This window comes from Osmia lignaria, chromosome 6 (genome assembly GCF_051020975.1).
Source record: "Osmia lignaria lignaria isolate PbOS001 chromosome 6, iyOsmLign1, whole genome shotgun sequence".
NCBI lineage: Eukaryota > Metazoa > Arthropoda > Insecta > Hymenoptera > Megachilidae > Osmia > Osmia lignaria.
The window spans coordinates 9253293-9274668 of NC_135037.1; the positions used below are offsets into that span (position 1 = coordinate 9253293).

The 21376-nt window shown below is 39.0% G+C and overlaps 1 protein-coding gene across 1 annotated transcript in view; it reads left to right on the plus strand.

Annotated features, from left to right (window-relative positions):
* The first annotated feature begins 4433 nt into the window (after positions 1 to 4433).
* Positions 4434 to 21376, plus strand: part of Dad (Daughters against dpp) — a 70826-nt gene continuing 53883 nt past the window's right edge. Inside the window, exons 1-3 of the mRNA XM_034331857.2 lie at positions 4434 to 4579; positions 11758 to 11803; positions 12601 to 15954. Of these exons, the coding sequence (XP_034187748.2) occupies positions 15087 to 15954 (868 nt within the window). The 5' untranslated portion in view covers positions 4434 to 4579; positions 11758 to 11803; positions 12601 to 15086. The remainder of the gene's footprint in view (positions 4580 to 11757; positions 11804 to 12600; positions 15955 to 21376) is intronic.

Consider the following 21376-nt stretch of genomic DNA (forward strand, 5'->3'; position numbering starts at 1 on the left):
ATCGAGAAAGCCCAATGGAGAACGTTCCGTTTACGCTGTAACTCGGCTATTGTAAAATGTGAAATTATTATGCCGTCTGATTCCAATTCAATCTCAGCATATTCGAAGGGGACCCAGTTTTATTACGCTACAAATTAAACCTCTTATGAGACGAGATATATTCTCCTTCGACGATATTAGAGCATCGATCAAGTGGCTCTGGAAGGAAGGAATCTATTGTAATGCAGGACTTTATATTCCACGGAGTCGTATAAAGTTCGTCGAAACTTTGGCATGTCTTACGGATACGCTTGACGCAGAATTCCAGACGTTGCTGCTTTCTTGCTGGTCCGTGCTTGGCGAGAAATGGATTAATTTCTTCCTTAAAGGAATTTCTTTCAACCTCCGCTCCCTTTGCCTCTATACAACCCATAATGAAAATTACATTTTCATTTTTCATTCAATTTTAATTCTATATTTACTTTCTTAATTCTTAAAAATGAAGTCAATTTTGAAAAAGAAAGTCCTAAATCTCCAAAAATCTTTCATCAGCAACGCGAAAGACAAGGGCCGTTGTTCACCTGTGAGTGATTTGAATGCGTGTTTAACGCGCAAGAAGAAGCAGGGAGGGCGCAGCGGAGGAGGACCCTCGAACGGTGGTTGTTGATGCGGTTCGACTGCAAATTTTTTGGAAGCGTAGAGTTTCATTATCTAAACACATCGTCGTCGAATACATAGATATATCGATAGGGTGGCAGGGTAAAAAAAAAAAAAAAGCGAGGAGGGTGGTGCAGAAGCGGCGGATGGCGTTGGCGACAGCCGGCAGAGCCACGTCGTCGCCGTCGAACGGACGACGACGAAACGACGGGGCCGCTCTTTCGTGCAGACGGCCGAAACGGGGAAAGGGAGAAAGAGACAGCCGGGCGCCGATTCCAGCGACCGGCCGGCGCTAACCTCGACGCCAAACCGTAGAGCGTCGCCGACACCGTCGCCGCCACTGGCCGACCCGCGACACGACGAAGACGACGACGACGACGATGTCTCTCGACGACCACGACGACGTCGACCAATGCAAGAATACTTCTGTTGGCATCGTGGCATCGTCACGACGGGGGTGGGACGTTGCTCATCGGTCGCCAAGCAGGGGACGCCTTTTACCCCTTACCCATACCCCTTGTATCATCGACTCGTGTTTGTCAGCTGAATCTTCTTCATATCCTCCTGTTTTCTTGTTTAGGAATAATTATGAATCTAGGATTTATTTACGTCGACCGAGGTGCCGGTGTGTCTTTATAGTTGCTCTCTCCCTACGTTAGCTAACGGACGATCGTAAAACGTTTGTTCCGACGAATGACATTTGGTTTTATCGTTCTTATAGAATTCATGTAATATCGATCAAGCTTGTAAGAAATGTTTTCGAAAGATGTTTACCCCGGAAACTTCTTTCGCGATGGATGCTTTCGCAGAGGATAATCGTAAATAGATCGATGCTTCGAGGGTGGATGTATGGACAGGTGAATATTTGTTTCTTTTTATGAAATTACTTATTTGATTTTCGTTTTATTTAGTGCCTCCATTTGCTTGGAAATATTAATAAGGGATGATCCTGAATTCAGAAGTAACTTCAACTTCCTATGCAGCTCAATTAACAATTATAATTAATAAAAACAATCCGGAACAATGTTTAATATATTATATAATAGGGTACCGTCAAGACATTCCATTAGTAATATCATTTTAAAAGTGTTTTTGCCATAATTGTAAATGAGGTACAGAGCAATAATTATTATAATGTGACGGTGTTTTTTGAACGTTTCATGCATTTTAAGAGTGATTCGAACGATCGAGTTCGCGATGGTTCCAGGTCCAGAACTATAATTCATTTTTTCGGTGGCTAGAGACGGCGCCTCAATGTATAGAGATGCACCCTCCCCTTGTTCCCATGTTTTAACCCATGCCAGCGCCTATCCCCGCGTATCCACGAAAAATAGGAGCGACCATTGGGGCGGAAGATGACTACGACGGCTCCAGCGTGGGGCGCCAAGTGTTTTGATGCTTGTTATGCGAAGGGGAGCTTGATAAACAACGAGTTGGAGAACGAAGCCGGACCTAGATCGTCACCATCACCTTCCCACCCACACTTGAAACCAACATCCGACTGACTGGCTACGATTGTGTCATTACAAGAGAATTGATATCAGGACGTTATAACGTTCCTTCTTCGTTTCCTTGTGTACCAGGGGGGGCGACTCGTAAAGTTGAATCGCTAACGCTCCTTGATTGCTCGGCAACAAATTGAAATCGGAGGTATTGTTGCTAACGTAATGATCCAAGAAATCAGTGTCGAGTGGAGTTTCCACGACTTGTAACTCTTTTGAATAATAGTGACAGGGAAAGTAGGGTAAAAGTGGGTATCAAATATATTTTTCTGGGTAATAAGTCATTAATTTTAATATTTAAAATTTAGTATATATTATTTTTAAAATTAACAAATTAACGTTCACAGTTATTATTAAAAGAAATATTCATTAATTATTTCCAAGTTTGATAAATATTTCTACCAAATATTGCAAATATAATTACTAACAGAATTGAAATATTTATAATCTATGTACTCGTTCAATAGTGCAGTTCATAAGAAATAAAGATTTTTCGAACACTTTGTTTATTTATAGAACAATTTCGGTGCGAGCACGTTTCATTCCCCTTGGCAGTAACAAATGTGAAGAAACATATGTTTCCGAGCAAATTTCGTCGAGAATCAGTCGAATTTCGGACAATTTATGATGTTGCATTCCAATGCTACGGAATTAGACACATTAATGATCCTTACCATTCCGTTTCACCCCATCGCTATCATTATCCGCGTTCCGAGCCGTCCAAAAAAAAGACATTTAAATACACGCGCGTGACAGAAATAGTGTTTGACTTTTAACATAACAAGCAAACATACACTTACTTAGTATTCATCTGCGTAGTTAACATGGATGAAAGGATAAATACGTAGAATGCTATAAATTGTTCAATGTAATAGTATCATCTATTAAAATCAACCGGCTAATTAATTATTTGATTCATCAGTACCTACGTAATTAAATGTTTCAAATACAATTTTAATAAGTGGACAATTAATATTTTGCAAAAAATATGGAAAAATTAAAGTAATCAGTTACTAATAAAATATTTCTAAGATTTCATACATGGGTGATTAGATAAATAACACTTTCATTAATAATAGTTTCCCATTTACAGAGTAATTAATTTATGCCAGAATAATTGACTGAAAAAGAAAGCTTGCTACCAAACCTGAATCATCATAGGAGTCCATGTTTCCACGAGAAATCTTCATCATCCAAATGCTCGTGTTTACGTCAATGAAGGTTGTCAATTTTGCCATATTTCACGTCTGTACAGGGAAGAGACGAAGCCTGATCTCTAAAATCAGACCGGCAGGGGGATGGGGTTTTGGATGCTAGCACAAATGACATTGTTTATCTCCAGTTTGGAGCAAGAAAAGTCTTGGTATACGGTTAGTCGTTCGACTTCAGTCGGTCAAGAACCTTCGTGTGTACGATTTGCCAGGGCGTTCTCGTTGGTCATGCGTGCCCGTACCCTCCCGTTCCTTTCATCCTGCTCACTCGTTACCCCGTACGGTTGGTGGATACACAAACGAGCCAAGGGGGTAGCACACGTACACATACGCATACATGTAGGTGAAATGGCGTCAAGATCCGCGTCGCCACGTTACTGGCGCGCCGTTGCTCTGTCGCCGTGAATTCGCGCCGGACGAGGCCGCCCTTAGGCAACAGACATCCACAGGGATGAGCAGACAGGCTCCAGTCGTCCTCTCTACACTATGCTACATATTGCGCGGTCGTCGGGCTAGCGGCCAGTCGACGCTCGACGATCGACGCAGTCGGTCTTTCATTGTTTATTCCAATTCGTCTTACGATAGTGAGATACAATTGACAGATTTTCACGAGCTGGAACCGTGGCACGATCAGCCTAAATCGCGAGTACACGGTACAGTCGGTTGCGCGCCGTTTGAATATCCCGCGCCGCGGTGCAATTCGAAGCATCCGTGCGTGTTACATATTTTTCGTGCTTTACTTCCAATATAATCATAGACATTTTTGAAAGAATTAAATTCTATAATAATGATCATTCTGATATTGAAATTGATACTTTTAGGGATCAATCATACATTGCACTTTTATCTTTTAAATTCGTCATTGAAATAAGAAATAAAAATAGTTCTCTTTAAAATATTTTTACTATGTATTAAGAAATGTTATTATTAGAATTATTAATTAATTAAACAAAACATGATTAGTTATGGAAATAGCAGGATATAACTATATACAAATTCAAAAAACACGAACTATGTTTACGAATATAAACTTTCTTTAAAATATTTGTTTCTTTAACATAGACTATATTGCACTATCATTGAATTTATCATGTGAGCGTTTGCATTGGATTTTACAATTAGTGCAACGAACTTTAGATTACGGAAGTCGCTATTATAAATTCTACTTTGAACTCTGGCACGACGCATGCGCGACAGTTAACCAATAGGGGAATCCCGGCATTGCAACAGGTAAGAAATGTTGACAGTTCAGTTTATTGCGCGTGTGGCAACCACGTGGTCAGAAGAGAACGCATCGAGCTTATTTTTTAGAAACGAGTAATTTTTACTCAACAAATTTGATAAACGTTGCTTCTTATTTTATTTTACAAATGCCATTTTTATTAAATTTCTATTCAAATATCTTTTTAAATATATCTGTCATTATGAATGTTATTATAAATATTATCTAATATTACTATTACTTATTTCCAGTCTTTCAATTTTTCTTTCAATCGCTTAGCAAAATATAGTTTTTTGCGATATAAAATAAATATCGAATTACTTTTAAGAAGGACTACTCTTTATTTTCATATTTTCTCTTCAAAACAGAATTTCATTTATCGTAATTCCAGTGAGATAATAAAATTAATGATACTTAATCGCGAAACGATGAACTTCGATTGGTTAAGAATAACGATGCTTGGAAATAATATTGAAATAACATTAGTATCCGTCCATGTCTAATAAAAATGACATTATTTACGTTTTACATTATTTATATCCGTGATCTCCGCATGAATGTACGTAGATACGCATCGAAACCTTCAACATTATCACGACAGTAACATTGACATTGCGTTGCGTTCATCTTCTGTATACAAGGCGCATTCTGATAAATGACGTTGAAGGAAAGCGATGCAATGTGTATGATCCGATGGTCGTATGGAATAGAAAATATGCTATGCATTTTCTGTAGCCATCGAACCAATGATATTAAACGACACTATTAGAATATAATTATCTACTTTCTATATTTAACCCTGTGTAACAAATTCCAAATTTTCTTTATCACCTCTATCACTTTCAGTGTCGAGTTGGGTCCATAGCAATAGAAATTTATATCCGTTTAACAAAAATTTTTGTATATTTTAATAAATTTATATTAGTCTGGACGTATGTGGTACATACGAGTGTATGCAAAAATCTTCGTTGCATTCAATGCATGCAATCCACTCATTGTCGGCTTTTTCAAAGACATCAAAGAGTTTTGCGCCGCAACATAACTGTAGTGTGATCATATCAGTGAATGCAATAATTTTGATAAATTTTTAACAAAGATATATACTAACGATATTTTATATACCATATCGTTAGTAAAAGAAGAAACGTGCTGATTTTATTAGAATTATTTGTAAAAATTCAGCGCATAACAATTTTTTATCAAAGTGAATGCCACTTGATTCAATTATTAATTATATAATTCTTCTGCAATAGGATTTGTAACGAAGTATGCACGAAGGTCACGAATTTATAACAAATTATATAAAAAGAGTGACAGTGTGCAAAAGATTGCTAAAATCGTCGCTTTAAATAATTCCAACGGCATCGAAACTTCAAATGCAGCCGACAGGGCCTTTCAAATATTAAATTCTCCGTGTCGATGTGCACGATTTCGTATTCATACACCTTGGTCATACGTGCTCTCCACGGCATCTCGCCTCCCGTCAACTACCCAGTATGCATGAATAAAGATGGTGCAGGTTTTGCTAGCAACATCATACACTTGTCTGAGAAACGACGGGAACGCGTAAGAGTGGAATATAGCGATGGGAGTAATCATGTATGTGTACCGTTCAAACAATTCTAAGTTTAAATGATAGGAATTTTGTTGGGAAACATTCTGGCACTCCAAAGTCTTTATTTTAGTAAACTTGGTATTTTTTTTTCTTGATATTGGTTTCGAGTAATTTTAAAAAGGATTATTACATAAAAAAATTAGGCCCCACCAAAATTGAGAACTCAAGTTCGGTATATAACTTAAATTGACTACAAGAAACCGATTAAAGTTGGTTTCAGAGCTGGATGTCTTACCGTTTTCGAGATATCCTGGTAAGGTTAGGTTCTGTATATGCGCAGTATCGAATAGCAGATGTTCAGTATCGAATAGCGCATGCGCAGTATTGAATAGCGCATGCGCAGTATTGAATAGCGCATGCGCAGTGTTGAATAGCGCATGCGCAGTGTTGAATAGCGCATGCGCAGTATTAAATAGCGCATGCTCAGTATCGAATAGCGCATACGTAGTCCCAAATTGTACAAAAATTTCTTACCACGATATCTCAAAAACGGTAAGACATCCAGCTCTGAAACCAATTTTAATCGGTTCTTAATTTTGGTAGGGCCATTCGGAAACTTATCCCCAACTATATATCAATATTTAATATTGAATAGACTGATGTTTACTAAATAAAAAACAAAATTTATTAGAAAACCGAAATTGCCTAGACCTTTTCTCAAGGGTACTAAGACAGTAGGTAATAAGAGAATACTGGATTGTATCTGAACGCAAAATAACTACTCCAGGCTAGTAATAAAAAATAAATTAAATTTGTTTTCTTCGAGTACGGTTCCCACCCGTCGCTAGTGGAGGGCAGTGGTACGCGTTATGGCCAAAGAGAAATGATGGGCGAACATGCGAGACAGAGAGCGTTGTGAGTAAGAAAGAGATAGGATGAAGTCACGAGGAGGGTGCAGGAGCCAGAGGGGAAGGGGAGAGGAACGGGACGGACAGGCGCCTACAGCGTGGATCCGAGTGGCGCCACCGCTAACGTAAGCGTCAGCGTTAGCGCCGGTCGCGCGTCCGGACCGGCCGATATTATCCAGGAAGTTACGAGCCGCACCTGTCCCATCATACCTCTCCCACCCATCGGGACACGTCGTCCTCGTCGCTGCTTTTACACAGTGCCGTCGCAACGTGCTCGTCCCCGCCGTACCGTGCCGTGTCGTGCGACTGCAGGTGCTCGACACCGCAAGCAAGCGAACAACTTTCGCGTCCGTCCCAAAGTAGAATCTTCCGGCTGACGTGATCTTGCGTCCGGCTTGCACAAAAAGTGGCGGATATAAGGTCGACGAAGTCGGATTCGTGATTCCCCATCGGGGGAAGAAACGCGACGCCAGTCGAAATAATAGGCCAGGAAGAATGACGTGAACTGTGCTCGGTCGAGCGATCACCGAAATAGACGGGAAATAAATGGTTTTATTACTCGCGCGAGATTTCGACTTTGGGATGGGATTCGAGTTTCAGGTGCGAATTTATTTTACACTGATGTTTCCAAGTATTGCACGCATAGGGTGGGGTAAAATTGATTGTTGAAGGGTGGAAAAATTGAGGGACTGATTATTGGGAAAGCAAAAATTCCATTACTAGATTAATAATTACTAGTTCTTCTACTCTTAATGGAATAATATGCCCCTATATCGTTACATTTTCTTCCCTCTGCTTCGCAGCCCCCATACACCCCATAAATACACGTATTATGATGGAAACTTGATAAAAGGACATTTTTTATAAAATAAAATATCGCCAGATTTTGTTAAAAATTTAATACATTTTACAATGTACTCGATGAAATGTTACCATTTCCCAAATGTTCAATTATTATAAACTACCAAGTGTAGTTATTCTTATTTTTGTCCCCTACTGTACATTACACTAAACTTATAAATTGAGCATGTACTCAATATTGTGACAGAAGGAGAAAAGGAATTCTAAAAGCAATAGCAACCGGAAAAATGAATGTCCCACCTTGTTTTACGACGACGAATTAAGTGGGGTTAGGCGCCACTGATGTAGACGATTAAATACGGTTCGGTGAGCATGATACGTGTCTACTAAAGGGGCAACCAGGTTTTTCCATTCGCGAACGGAAGCCGTTAATGCTTTCGAATTTCCATAAACGCATGGAAACGTGGTTAAGCGACAGGTGGCTTGATCTTATTCAGGAAGAGGAAAGTTGTCGCGTTAATTGTTCGTCTAATTCGGAAAATTTTGCTGAAAAATTCCTTTAAACTATTCCGAAAAACGAAGAACAATGGTAACAAAAAAAGAATGATATAATGTCTCATTTCCTACCGTGAAATTTTTATTTCCACCGCATTTGAAAATCAATTCACTTAAAAGATTATAGGGACCAATATTCTTAATAATTAATATCATTACATGTTAATAAAATAGTTTGTTAATTTTATGTCGATTGATCATTAGTTAATTGAATTCAATTTGAATTCTAATTCTTCAGAGTACTTCACCTCCAAAATTTTTCATATTCAACTATTGTCCTTTATAATTGCTTTCATCCTTCCGACCTTTGAGCATTCAATTAGGAAGAAATTCTGGGTCAAACTCATAAAAGAGGATGTTGAACAGCCGTCAGACACGAGTAAGCGAGCCGATGAACAAGTTCGTATTACTTGATAGCAAAGAGACAGAAATTTTGACGATTGGTCATTTTGACACGAGGTCTCAAAGCGTCGTCCCGGTTCATCGGGGGTCCAGCCCGAAAGACAGCCTTCCACCGGACCAAGAATAGCCCGAAACGTCTCCGCGCTTCGCGGAAGATGAATTATAGCGGAATCGTGAGTAGCCGCTTCGAAGAACGACGGCGATCGCTCTGGTCGTCGTGGTTGGAATTTGGAGCGTTGACAGCGGCGCCGCCGGGGGTTGCAGCCTCGTCCAAAAGAAGAAAAGTATCGTGTTCTTACTTTGTACATGCTTGAACCAATCCAACGAGATATATTTCTTCTATATTCTACGATGCGATCATCATTTATTTGCCTTCGAAAGATTGATCCATTATTGATCGTCCAGCGAAAAATATCACAATGATTAATTATCGTATGATGAAGACTTAGGGTCAATTAATAGTTTTGCTTTATTTTAATTAGATTCTTCGAGCAGGATCAAGGCATGGTAAATTGAAAAGTCAATTTGTACGAGCTGCAATGAAAAAAGATCATTTATAACTTAAAAAATTATTTATGTATAGAGTAAATTGCAAAAATATTTTTTATATTAAGAAATCAGTACCTAAAAGTGTTAATCTCGAAGGCATAAGTGAAAATAAATAATTTTTTGGAAATTTCTTATGTGAGAAAAATGATATATTTTCAATACTGTCTAACTGGGTTCAACGAACACCCCTTCATTTTTCTAGGATTAAGGGGGTGTATCTTGTCGCCACCCAGGTTTATTTAGAATATAATGTATCATCTATTTCCATCATTGTTCTATACAATTTTCATTAATATAAAAAACACCAGGCTCTAATTTTCTTTATCGTTGAAAGGAAATCTGATTAACAGCATATTTCAAAACATCAATTAACATTCTTGTCGTGGTTCAAAGTACTCAACAAGTGCGTCAGTGAGAATCAGACAGACATCTTGATCTTCGAGATAGAGTTACCCGATGCATTTTGCTTTCTCGGTACCGACGTTCCTTCCTGCATTGTTCCACAAGGCGCCAGTGTTTATGCTGGACTGTCTGCTTGTCCGTTCTCGAGATCGTTTCCGTGTGTTTCTACGATCCGTTCAGACGACTTGCCGGTACCATCGCATCGGCGCGATATGTCAAGAATGGCGCCGTGCTTTGCGCTATACTACTTACACGGTACGTGAATAATTTTCGTGTTTGGAAATAGAAGCGAGCAAAAGACGCGATTTGTTCCTTGGGTCCTACCCTAATCCAGCCCGTTACCAAACGGCTAACCGCCATAGCTTATAATTTTCTACCTTAACTCCGACGTATAATCTGGCCAGCCGTAGGGATGCTCCTCTTCAGATCCGTGCCGCTACATTCTTGTTTGTTTAGGAATGTTAATAATATCATGAAAGCACGTTAAACACACGAAAGATCGCTATTTAGCCTCCGTCTATCCTTTTTATTTTTCTTGGGACGCATAATATGGGCTAACCGTCTGATCCGGTATAACGATGAATTTGCGAGTAAATACACCGAGATTATCTTGTCGATTTCAGTTTTCATTGTGTACTCGGCAAATGCATTGATAATGCATCTGTAATAAGCAGGCAGATACTACTTAATACGTAAATGATAGAGCAAAGGAAGAATCATTACGAGTAGTCGCGAAAATAGAATTTCTCAATGTCATCGTTCTTCGAATGGATAAAACGCTTTTTTATCCCACGGATAACCGTCTAGAAATACGTAGATTCGTGCGCGACGTGGAAGGGCACCTTGATTAACGCTTAATTGGACCGAGGCACCGAGAACGTGGACGGCCCTGGAGAATTTACCAGGCTTTACTGAACGAACGAACGATGAAACGAGACAAAATCAGAGCACGAGTGGTAAAGAAGGGAGCCGGAGCGAGGAGGGATACGAAGAGAGAGAAAGAGCGAGGGACAGTTTGCGGAGGCCAGGCGCCTGATTACTAGCCAGCTCAGGACGCCAGACATACATAACTAAATAACTTCCTAAATTCTATATCATTTCGGAGCGGGTTCCAACGGTGAAATAACGCGTCTAGACATAAGCTGAAGAAAACGAACACGGCGGACGGCAAAAAAAGAGCGAACTTTAATGCGTCAAGACGCTGATTTATCCTCTGAAGTCATTTTCAATATGGTCCCGGTGATATAAATTAATGAAGCTCCGTTAGCTTTCAACGGATGGCACCGATTCTGATTTCTCTATCTTTCCATGGATAATTTGAAAATATTTTTTTATTCGTTGTTTTTCATGGAAAAGTTTAAGGGTTATTTTTCCTTAAAGTCATATTATTCAAAATTTTTAAATTTTTAAGGGATCTTAAAAAAATTCTTATATGAAACTGAAATTATATTATTAATACAAGGTAGCAAGTGGAAAACTTAATTTAAGAAGTGACACCCTGTATATTAGATTCGTAATACTGATTTATGTCTGTATATATAGTAGGTGCCTATTAATTAAAATGTAGGTTCAAGTAATTTACTTGCCATTAAGTCGAATGGAATCACACAATTTACTCTTTTATTGTTGTTAATTAAGGCTGGTGGTGAAATCTTTTACTGTCATCTTAACATCTTATCGACCGGAAGCCTATTAACACGTTGACTGGCACAGTGAAAACGGATGTATGTAGCAAGGCACGCTTTAATTATTCAAGATATGATCGTTTTAGTTTTCGATTCAAGCTTTCTACTTATTGCCTTATTAATTCTGTAACTTTGTTGCTTTCAGTTAGTCAATTATAATAAATTGTATACACCGGCCACTGATAGTCCATGCAGCAGTAAATGTATTAATAGACTTTATGTTTAATTTATAAGTCAATTAAAATAATAAAACTTAGAGTATACTGCAATTAATAGAATTTTGATGATATGAATTACATAAAACTAAAAAAAAAATAATTTTGTTACAGGTATTCCAATGACCCTGCAAACACCTAATCCTGTTGATTGATTCATGTAAGTATAATTATTCAAATTACATATAAAGTGACAAATAAGTTCTTTCCAAGTAGGCAGTCTCTTTTTGTTAACATTCCTTTGTCATTTAGCAATAATACACAGCGGATGAACGTTTCTTTTACGAGAGATATCATGACTGAAATTCGTCTTGGAATGTTGACCCTCGGGGTGGAATACTTGCCGATGACTGGCGCTGGCGCTACGTAGAGGCGCTGGCGTCAGTCTGCTCGAGTAACTACGACCGGCTGACGCCCCCGTCTTCGGATGAGTCCACCTTGCGCTTCGCCCCCCTTCTTACCTACGGGAACCTGCCCCGCGCCCTTGTTAGCTTTATTCCCTCATCCCCTGTCATCGCTACCTTCTCCTTCCAACGCTTCTCCTTCTATCGTTTAAGGAATCATGATTAATTAATTCGTATTTCAATAATTTCTCAAAGACTTATTAGGTTGGAAATGTTTAAACATACCTTCTATTAAAAGAATGAGATGTATAGTTACTAGAAAAAAAAGTACAGCTCAGTTTATGAGTTGAAATTTTTGTTTTAAATTCCTTCGCTATTTAAAATGGAAGGCGACTATTTAGCAAGAATATAGTTTGTAAATGAGGTTAATTTTTTGTAATTGATAATATTATTAATCGGAAGAATCGAAAATGGAAGGGAACGAAATAAAATTTTGAAAAGTATGATCCCGATAGATACGAGCGGCGGCGCAAGTGGCGCCTCTCATGGCTAATGCGGGAAATAATGGCGCGGCAGCGACGGCCATGTTTAACAATCTCCCTTGTGTGTTTAGTATGCTGCGGTCGGTGTATCGGCGCGCCGAGACGAGACGAACGGGACGAGACGAGCGACGGTGGCGACGAGGAGGTGGAGGAAGAGGCGGTGGAAATCGGTGTGTGCGCTCATGACGGAGACCTCGTGCGTACCAGTCGCGTCGTCGAGCGGAGCCGAGTCGAGTCGTGTTACGGCTGTAATCGCGGTTGTTCTTCGCAACAGTTTGTCCCGTGACGACGTCAGTATCTGTGCGCGAAGAAGACAAGCGCTACTGTACGAAAGAAATTTGAAACGATAGAAGATCGTACGGTACACGTCGCGAGAAGACTGAAAGGAATTCTTCACGTTCGCCACGCAACAAACTCTTTTTATCATTCGTCCCGTACCGTACGTGTCGAAGTTTTAAAAGTGCAACCGAAGCGCTGCTACTCTCGTTCGACCTCTCTCGCCCTCCGCGAGTTATATATCCGATCGGAGAGTGCACTAGTCCTCCCTACCTTCTTTTCCTCGGTGTGTATTTTGCTCTCTCCGCCAGTTTATCCGTCTTGCTCTCGCATTATCCCCCTCCGTAAACGTACTCGCTAGCTCTTTGGGCAGCGATTTCAAGAATGTGACAGTGCGCGTCCTCGCGGTCGCCTCGCGCGAACAAGCCCGCAGGCCGGCGACGGCGATGGGTGACGAGCGACAAGTGTGTTACGGTGAACAGTGAGAAAACAGTGAAGAGTTAGAGAGAGAAAGACGGACGATGCAAGCGGAAAATGTCAGTCGGTGATACGCGTATACGGATGACGGGGAGTGATCGACGCGACAATCTCGGATTTGAGGTTAAAGTGTCGTCGTCGTCGTCGTTGTTGTTATGTGGTGCCGGTGCGCCGGCATTGGCGACGGCACGGGCAAAGGAGTATCAAGAACGAAAACGGCACTATCGTATCCTGCAGGGCTTGCAGGCCCGACATTCGAGGGACATTGATCAAGCATCCTGCTCTATCGTCGGCAGAAACGTTCCCTAAGTAAAAAAAAAAGAAACAAATTCGTGCAGATATAAAACAATATTTTTCGTAAGACGAACCGCGTCGATATACGTACATATATTTTCAACGCGTGCGAGTACGATGTGATTGTGGTTGTGTGCCGGGTCGGGAGGTTAAGGCACCACATCGCTGTCGATATACAACGTCGAAGGAAAGTCAAGAACCGGTGTCGTGTGTGCACGCGCAACCGATTCGTGCTGCTACATCCAACGGATAAGAAGTGTATCGTGATACTAATAGTGCGCGTCCGTAACCCCGCCGGCGACCGTTGCACCGTGTACGTCCACGGACAACCGAAGCTGACGTCCGCGAACCGTCGATACATCAAGACATAGAACCCTCGTGCCTTTTCTCTGTTATATTATGTGCTACGTTTTCCCACCATCGAACAATAATTCATCGAATACATTTCGTTCGCGAACGGCAGCATATTGGACATCAATCTCATTCGTGGAACGCGCCATTTTTTCCAGTCTCACGGAGCCGTCTCATTGGATCGCTAGACGTGACGTATCGGTTGGTAAACGAATTCGAAACAAAAGGGTGTTCCAGCTGATCGAGATCGTGGCAACAGATTGCCGTTTGGTATCGTACGTGCAAATAGCGTGAACAGACGCGCGCGCGCGTACTGCTCGCGTCACCAATCAGCCGGCCAGTTTGTGTATACACAGTGGCACATAGGTAAATGAGAGTTCAAGGTCAACAGACGGTATTCGGCCTAACCTCGTTCGAAAAAGTTATCGACTCGAACACCACGAGGATAAAGGTAACCCCTTATTCCGTTCTCGGTCACTTAACCGTACGTATCGACAGTTGAAAATATTCTCTCGGTGCCGCGGAAGAAAGGGAAGAGGCGAGCGCAGCGCTGACGAAAAAACGGCAAAGCAGCGGAGAGGCGCGTTTAACGCCTTCGAGCGTGTCCACGACTGTACTCGTGAAGCGAGCGTTCCTTGCCACGGGGGACTGTCACACTATTTCGGGACCGTGATCCAAAGTGCACGAGATACGCGGAGAGCATAAATAAATATACTCGCGTGTGCTGGCCCCGTCAGAAGTCGCTGGGGACCGTCATTCGTCTGTGATTCCTTCGCTCGTATGTGTGTCGTCGCTGGAGCCGTGTTTGTTGTTTTTCCCGTCGGTGTATAACCGACCGGTGTGTGTATATACTTCTCGTGTTCCGTTTTCTTTTTCTTTTTTTCAATTTTATTTTACCATCGTGGTCGTCACGTTGGCGAAAGAGAAGCAACAGGAGAAAAGAAGCACGTTAGCCGTGGAAGTTATAAGCGGTGGAGGAAGAGGAGCAAATCGTGTGGGGGCGGCGGTGGTGGGGGAGGAGGGAGGAAAGCGGGGCCGTGGAACGTGCGGTGGTGACACGGTGTCGCGTCCCGACACTGATTCCAGATATTTCTTATTTTCCGCGCGGCTACGTTGAAAAGTACTGGCCCCCAAATGCGCGAACCGCAAATCCTGTTTCATGTTCATGTTCTGGAGCAAACGGACGGCGCTCACTAGACGTCTCCTAAAGGCCAAGGTCCGTGGAGAGCATGAAACCGAGTGTGAAGCTCAAGAGGATTCGTCACGTATTCATCGCGCAAACAACACGACCGGCACCGACAACGACACGAGCAACGTGACGGCAACGACGGGCCAAACAACCAGAGGAGCGCGTGGAGCGTCGTCAGGAGGAGGCGCTGTAGGAGGAGGTGGAGGAGGAGGAGGAGGAGGAGGAGGTGGAGGTGGAGGTGGAGGTGGTAGTCGTATCTCCTCGAGTAGACTACAACAAGGTTGTTGCGGCGGTGATCAAAGCCAGGACGATGACGAGGATCCCGTTCGTTTGTTGAGGTGCAAGGAGCTCCTCAAATCGCTCAAGGAGAATCAGCTAGAGATGTTACTCACCGCCGTGGAGAGTTCCGGTGCCGATCTCGGATCGTGCATCCTCGTGCCTCACCAGCAACCCGAGGACAGCTACGATCCCGAGCAACAATGTTATCGGCCCCATCGTTATCATTACCATCACCATCATTATCATCACCATCATCATTATCATCATCGACATCATCGTAGACTTCATCGTTCTTCGTCGTTGGAGAACGATGATGATCAGAACTCTGGATCGGAGGACTCGTGCACGTTACCGATCAGACCGGAACGATGCAGGATACCTGTTCGAGGCTCCTACGACAACGCGCCAATCGATCCTCACCTGCTCTGCTGCCAGATCTGGCGGTGGCCGGATCTCGCTCACTCGTCGGAGCTCAAGAGACTTCCTGTCTGTCATTCCGCTAAAGACCCTGTATACATATGCTGCAACCCTTACCATTGGAGCCGGCTCTGCAAACCCGGTGAGTATCTTATCCTGATTTTATTCTAATTTATTCCTATTTTATGGAATTCCTCGAATAATTTCATCCTTTCCTTAGTTACTCGATACAAAGCGCTTTTATAATTTTCAATATAGTAAGCATGCAATAGAAATTTTCTTCAAATATTTTTCATTACAAAATTCGAAAAAAGCAATCGTAGCAAAAGGATGTAAGGATAGGTCTCCACTTGAGAGTAAAAATCGTTCCACTCCTTTTTTCTACCAAATTTAAATACCATTCAAAATGAGAGCGATAAACTTAAAAAGTAATAATTTTTATAAAAAGGTATTCGTAGCAGTTATCCTGTAGTATTTTAAAATAATGAAAATTTGAAAATAATACGTTTTTCTTTTATTCTATATATATAATAAAAATGTTTAAATGTTAAAGATTGAAACAATTGCCATTAAATCAGATTTTAAATGGAATACTATCAAGGAACGTTAACAGAACAGTATCGTTCAGCGTATTCAACATGCTGCATATAAAAATAGAGATGACCTTTATAGTTCAGATAAGTTTCGGGCAATTGCTATGCTTTGAAAGTTGATAATTTAATTATAGAGATGAAATAATGCACTGGTTAATAGATTTCATTTGTTTTGATTCTTGTTCGCGGATTACAAACAATCTTGCTCACGCTATTATTTTTTTTATAATTTTGGTGATTCAGTCTGCAGCTTCTTTCTTATACTTTTAATCTTTTTCCTTTTAATTCAGAGAATATACTGATTAATTACTCATACGTTGAACTAAGATACGACATCATCAGGCAGTATTAATAAAAAAAAAAACATTTAACTTAAATGCGTAATAACTTGTTCTGCGATTTAACAATATTGTATTCTTTATGCATTTTATTGCAAAATGTTCAACTAACGTAGATTGTGACGTTGATTTCTATCTTTTCATTTCGATATTACATTTAACCAACAGCTGATTTGGGGTACCGATAACGTGATAAATGTAACATTTAACGACGAAATGAAAGTCACACGTATCAATGGAATTATAATTTTGTTACGTAGAAATGTAATTAAGATATATTAGAATTCTTTTGGAATTAATTTTGAATTGAAGTTCTTCATCACTGGAACAAATAATTTTTCTGATAGTAAAACAATGTAAAATGCATACGAATTCTATTTTATTTTCTAAAATAACAAATGTTTATTATTCAATTTAGATCTATTTAAAAATCACATATTTCTGCGTTTTTATTGTTTGTTATATCAGAGTTAGTTACATAATCCACTGGTTTCTGAGCACACTAACCAACACAAAAGATTTCATGTTTTTTCAAAATCAGGAAATATATATTGTAATCTTGATTATCCTTCGAGAACTTCAAAATTATCCGTATCAGTAATGACTGATAGCAAGTACCTACTATTAATACTTGAATCAGAAACTGATTATAATTAGCAAAAAGAGGGGTTAAATTGTTGTCAATTGATAGTAAAAATTTCCTCTGAAAGTATTCAAATCTGTAAATATTAGACAAGTTATTCACAATTTAAAAATTTGCTATTTTGTGCTATTTTGTAAATTTGAAAATTATAATGTTTACAATTAACAATTGAAAGCCTAACTATAAATTTTTCAATATTAGCCACTTTAGAATGAAAACCAATTAATTTGGTCGATATCTAATGATTAGAATGTACGGCTGTTCACTAGATAACTTTTTTCGTATTCTTATCCTTATCCAGTTTCTAACACTCATAAATTATAGAATGATAGTGGATTTTCTCTTCATCCGCAAACGTTAGGTAATCTGTTCAGATGACTGAAGAAGTCATCAGGTGTCGAGATCGTAAATTCCATGGATAATCGATTTATAGAGTCATCCGTATAGTGTCGTCCAGCGGAGATACCGTAAATACAGGGTGTTCGATTTTAATTTATTCGTGACGTTATCTTCTGAACTATTCGCTTTTCAAAAAATATTTCAAACAGAACTTATTGTTTTACTCCTTTGTTTCTTTCTCAATGGAACTGCATATTTTTTCCGTTACGTAGATCTATTCTTCGGAATATACTACGTGAAATAATATTAGAGAACAATGTTGAAAAAGTCGACAGTTCGTGAAATATTTCTTGCAAAAATTTCAAGTATCTTAGGAATTGCTGATTCTTTAAATATTTCGTAAGCAGAATCTTCAGAAGAATTGATCTATTTAAAAAATAAATTGCGTAGAGATTCAATAAAGTAGCCAACGACAATGGTACATTATCGTCTAGCCGGTGTAATAAAAGTGTAATAGAGGATCTTTTACGGTTGTTCGGGTGTCAAAGTTCGCGCGAAATTATACATTCGAACACCTGTACCTTGTTCCAGGTATTCGGTTAAATCACCGGTCGTTTACTTTTCGACGTGTCGAACGTTGTCTCGGAGACGAGAGAATAATTTAGCGACGTGAAAGGCCGGTATTGTAACGGCAACGAGCCGTAAGGCAAAATGCTAATCGTCACTTGGACGCAACCCGCTAACGAGCCTAAAGGCTCGGGTCAATGTAAAACCATAATTTATTGCCGAGGATTAGCCTTAGCGATGTCCACCAGATTGCTTTCCCTAGGTAAATGGCCGGTGCACGCGTCCGTGAACTGAATAAAATCGGTGGAATTGCGTTTTCGATCGGGAGCATTCTTTCTAAACGAACTCAACCAGCGCAAGAAAAAGGAACAGGAACGGAATATAGAACAGTATCGATACGTGGCAACGTTTCTGATTACTTTCGGTGGGTGTCCGGCTAACAGCGTTAAAGTAATAAATTTTGATGAAACAGGACGTTTTACATTGCCAGGGGAATTAACAATGAAGTATGGCTGTACGCTTCTGGTAGGACAGATTAGATGGAGTATCTTTTTTTGTTTTTTTTTTTGTTTTTTTTTAAATAAACATATCATTCGATAGTGGTATAATTTAATTTATTTTAATGCTGAATGATAGCAAAAATAATTTGTTAGATTTAGAAAATGAAAATAATATAAAATACGAAATTAAATTAAAATCGGGGCTCTCTTCGTGGTCCGCCATGAATAATCCGAGAATTAATAGTGGGAGATGAATTTCCCTTATAATTGAAATGAGTGAGTTGTCATATTACGATTATATAGCAGGATTTTACCTTTTGAAATGTCATAGGATTGTAACAGGTAGTCTCATAGCATTAATGACACCTTTCACAGCTTTGAATGGTGTTCCATATGACCCATAGCAGGTACAATTATCTCCTAAATCGAAGGTTATCCAAATCCATCAATTCTATTTCAACCAGGTTCTTTTCAAACTTTACGACACCGTTTAATCAAATGTTTATTCATCGTCAATTAGGATAACTATTAAGACCATAAAAGTTTGCTCTTTTTGTTTCTGTTTCTTAATACATAGACCTGATTAACAAATTTGGAAATTTCTGATAGAATTTTAAAAAGTAGATCAGCAACGTGTAAATAAATAGTAATTTTATTGAAGTTTTTATTACTGGTCTGCTGTTATGTGTACAGTTATGACGTTTTAAAATATGCAAAATATATGCAGAACATGTGTTACGTATCAGGAAATGGAGTAAAATGTTCTGAATATCCATACTGTTTTAAATAAGATATTACTTTCGTTTTGTACGAGAAAGTATTTTATAAATATCGAAATACCATTAAAGACAAGTTTATAAAAATATAAGTTTATTTCGGACTGCTTATCGTGTAACTGGTGATACAAGGAAAAAGTGATGATTCTAAATACAAATAAAAAAATAAAAAAAATCTTTTAATATGAGACTTCCTTTTGAAAACTCATTCAGGATCTGTTCATTTTTGTTTGCAATTTATTATATTAGATAATGATAGATATAAAATGAAAAACAAAGCACTGATAAAATATCTGACCTTTTTCTTTTGCACTTATTGCTGTTTTCATTTTAGAAAATTATATTTAAAATAAATTCAATATTAAAAAATGAATACAGTTACTTATTTTAGATATAAATAAATCTGCAACACATAGGAAGTGAAGAATATTTATATTTAAATTCCAGTTATATCTAAAATTTATTCAGTAATCAATAAAATTGTTATAGATAAAGATATCTGATCACATTCAAACATCTGCGGTGTCGTTTTCATCAGATTTGGTTTAAGAAATGAATTGCACGATAAGAGCTATAAAATCATTTGTTAGCCAGCGTTCCAAATAGCTATAAAATTTATCAATTTCATCGCGTATCAAATGTCACCGTGTGTCTGTCTGCCGGCGACACAAATTCATCCGCAAAAACTGTCTCGTCCTATTGACGGAAAGACGCGTGAACGGCGGCAAAAAGAGAGAGTGAATGAGAGGCGCCAGTAAAACGCGTCTTTACGTAACTTTGACGATCATTTAAGTCGTTGCTGTCCAACTTATATGGAGCATATGTCTCGCGAAGTAAAACTAACTTAACATAAAGTCAAAGCTATATTGAATCGTCGAGTTTTGAATAAATTAGAAAAGGCTACGATAGAGAATAAAGAAAATTCGTATCTTTGAATTTATAGAAATTTTCCTTCTTTTTCTCCTTCTATAAAAAGTAATATAAAATTGGAAACCATGTTTTCTGATTTAATTACATCATTATAAGACATCATAAATATGTACACACTAATTAGATTGTTACTATTGAGATCAGCAGTTATTTGCATTGAAGATTTCATTTATAATCAAACTGGTTTATTTTCAACAAACCACTGGAATAAACAGTGTTGTAAACTTGTTTGAACATGGAAATTATTTAAATGAAGCGTAATTACTGCTTGAATTGCAAATAATTTTTTTTTGATTTCCTGGAAATTGGATTATATATAAACATCATTTTATATCATTAGTATGATATAAAAGTTCGCAACTGCTTTAATCGCGTGTTTATTAATTAAGAAATCCATCTATCGTTTATCCGAACAAGATCAGCGCAAGCATCGGCAAGCGCAGAAAGAGAGAAAAAAAGAAACATTTTTTTTTTTGTAAAAGTTTGTCGTCGTGACATTTAGGCGTGAAGCAATAGAAAAGATATGAACGCAGTGGCGATAAATTGTGTCCACGATATTGGACAAATGATCATGGGAGCATTATTCTAATCGTTTTTATGGGCCCGCCTTCTGTTAGTGGAATGCTTACGAGAAAACTCGTCAGATATCTCGAACTATACGTTAAGCAATATTAACATACGGACTTAACGTGGCACGTACATACACTCGCGATCAAATCAGGCTTACGTAGAAAAAATAGTGATATAGGAGAAGCAGAAATTTTTAAAATTGTAATTTCGACGCTATTAATATTAAAAATAATATAAAATTTAGTATATAACTGAATGGTACGAATAACGAAGTAAATAGTAATTCAAATTTTCCCGTCTAAATTTTT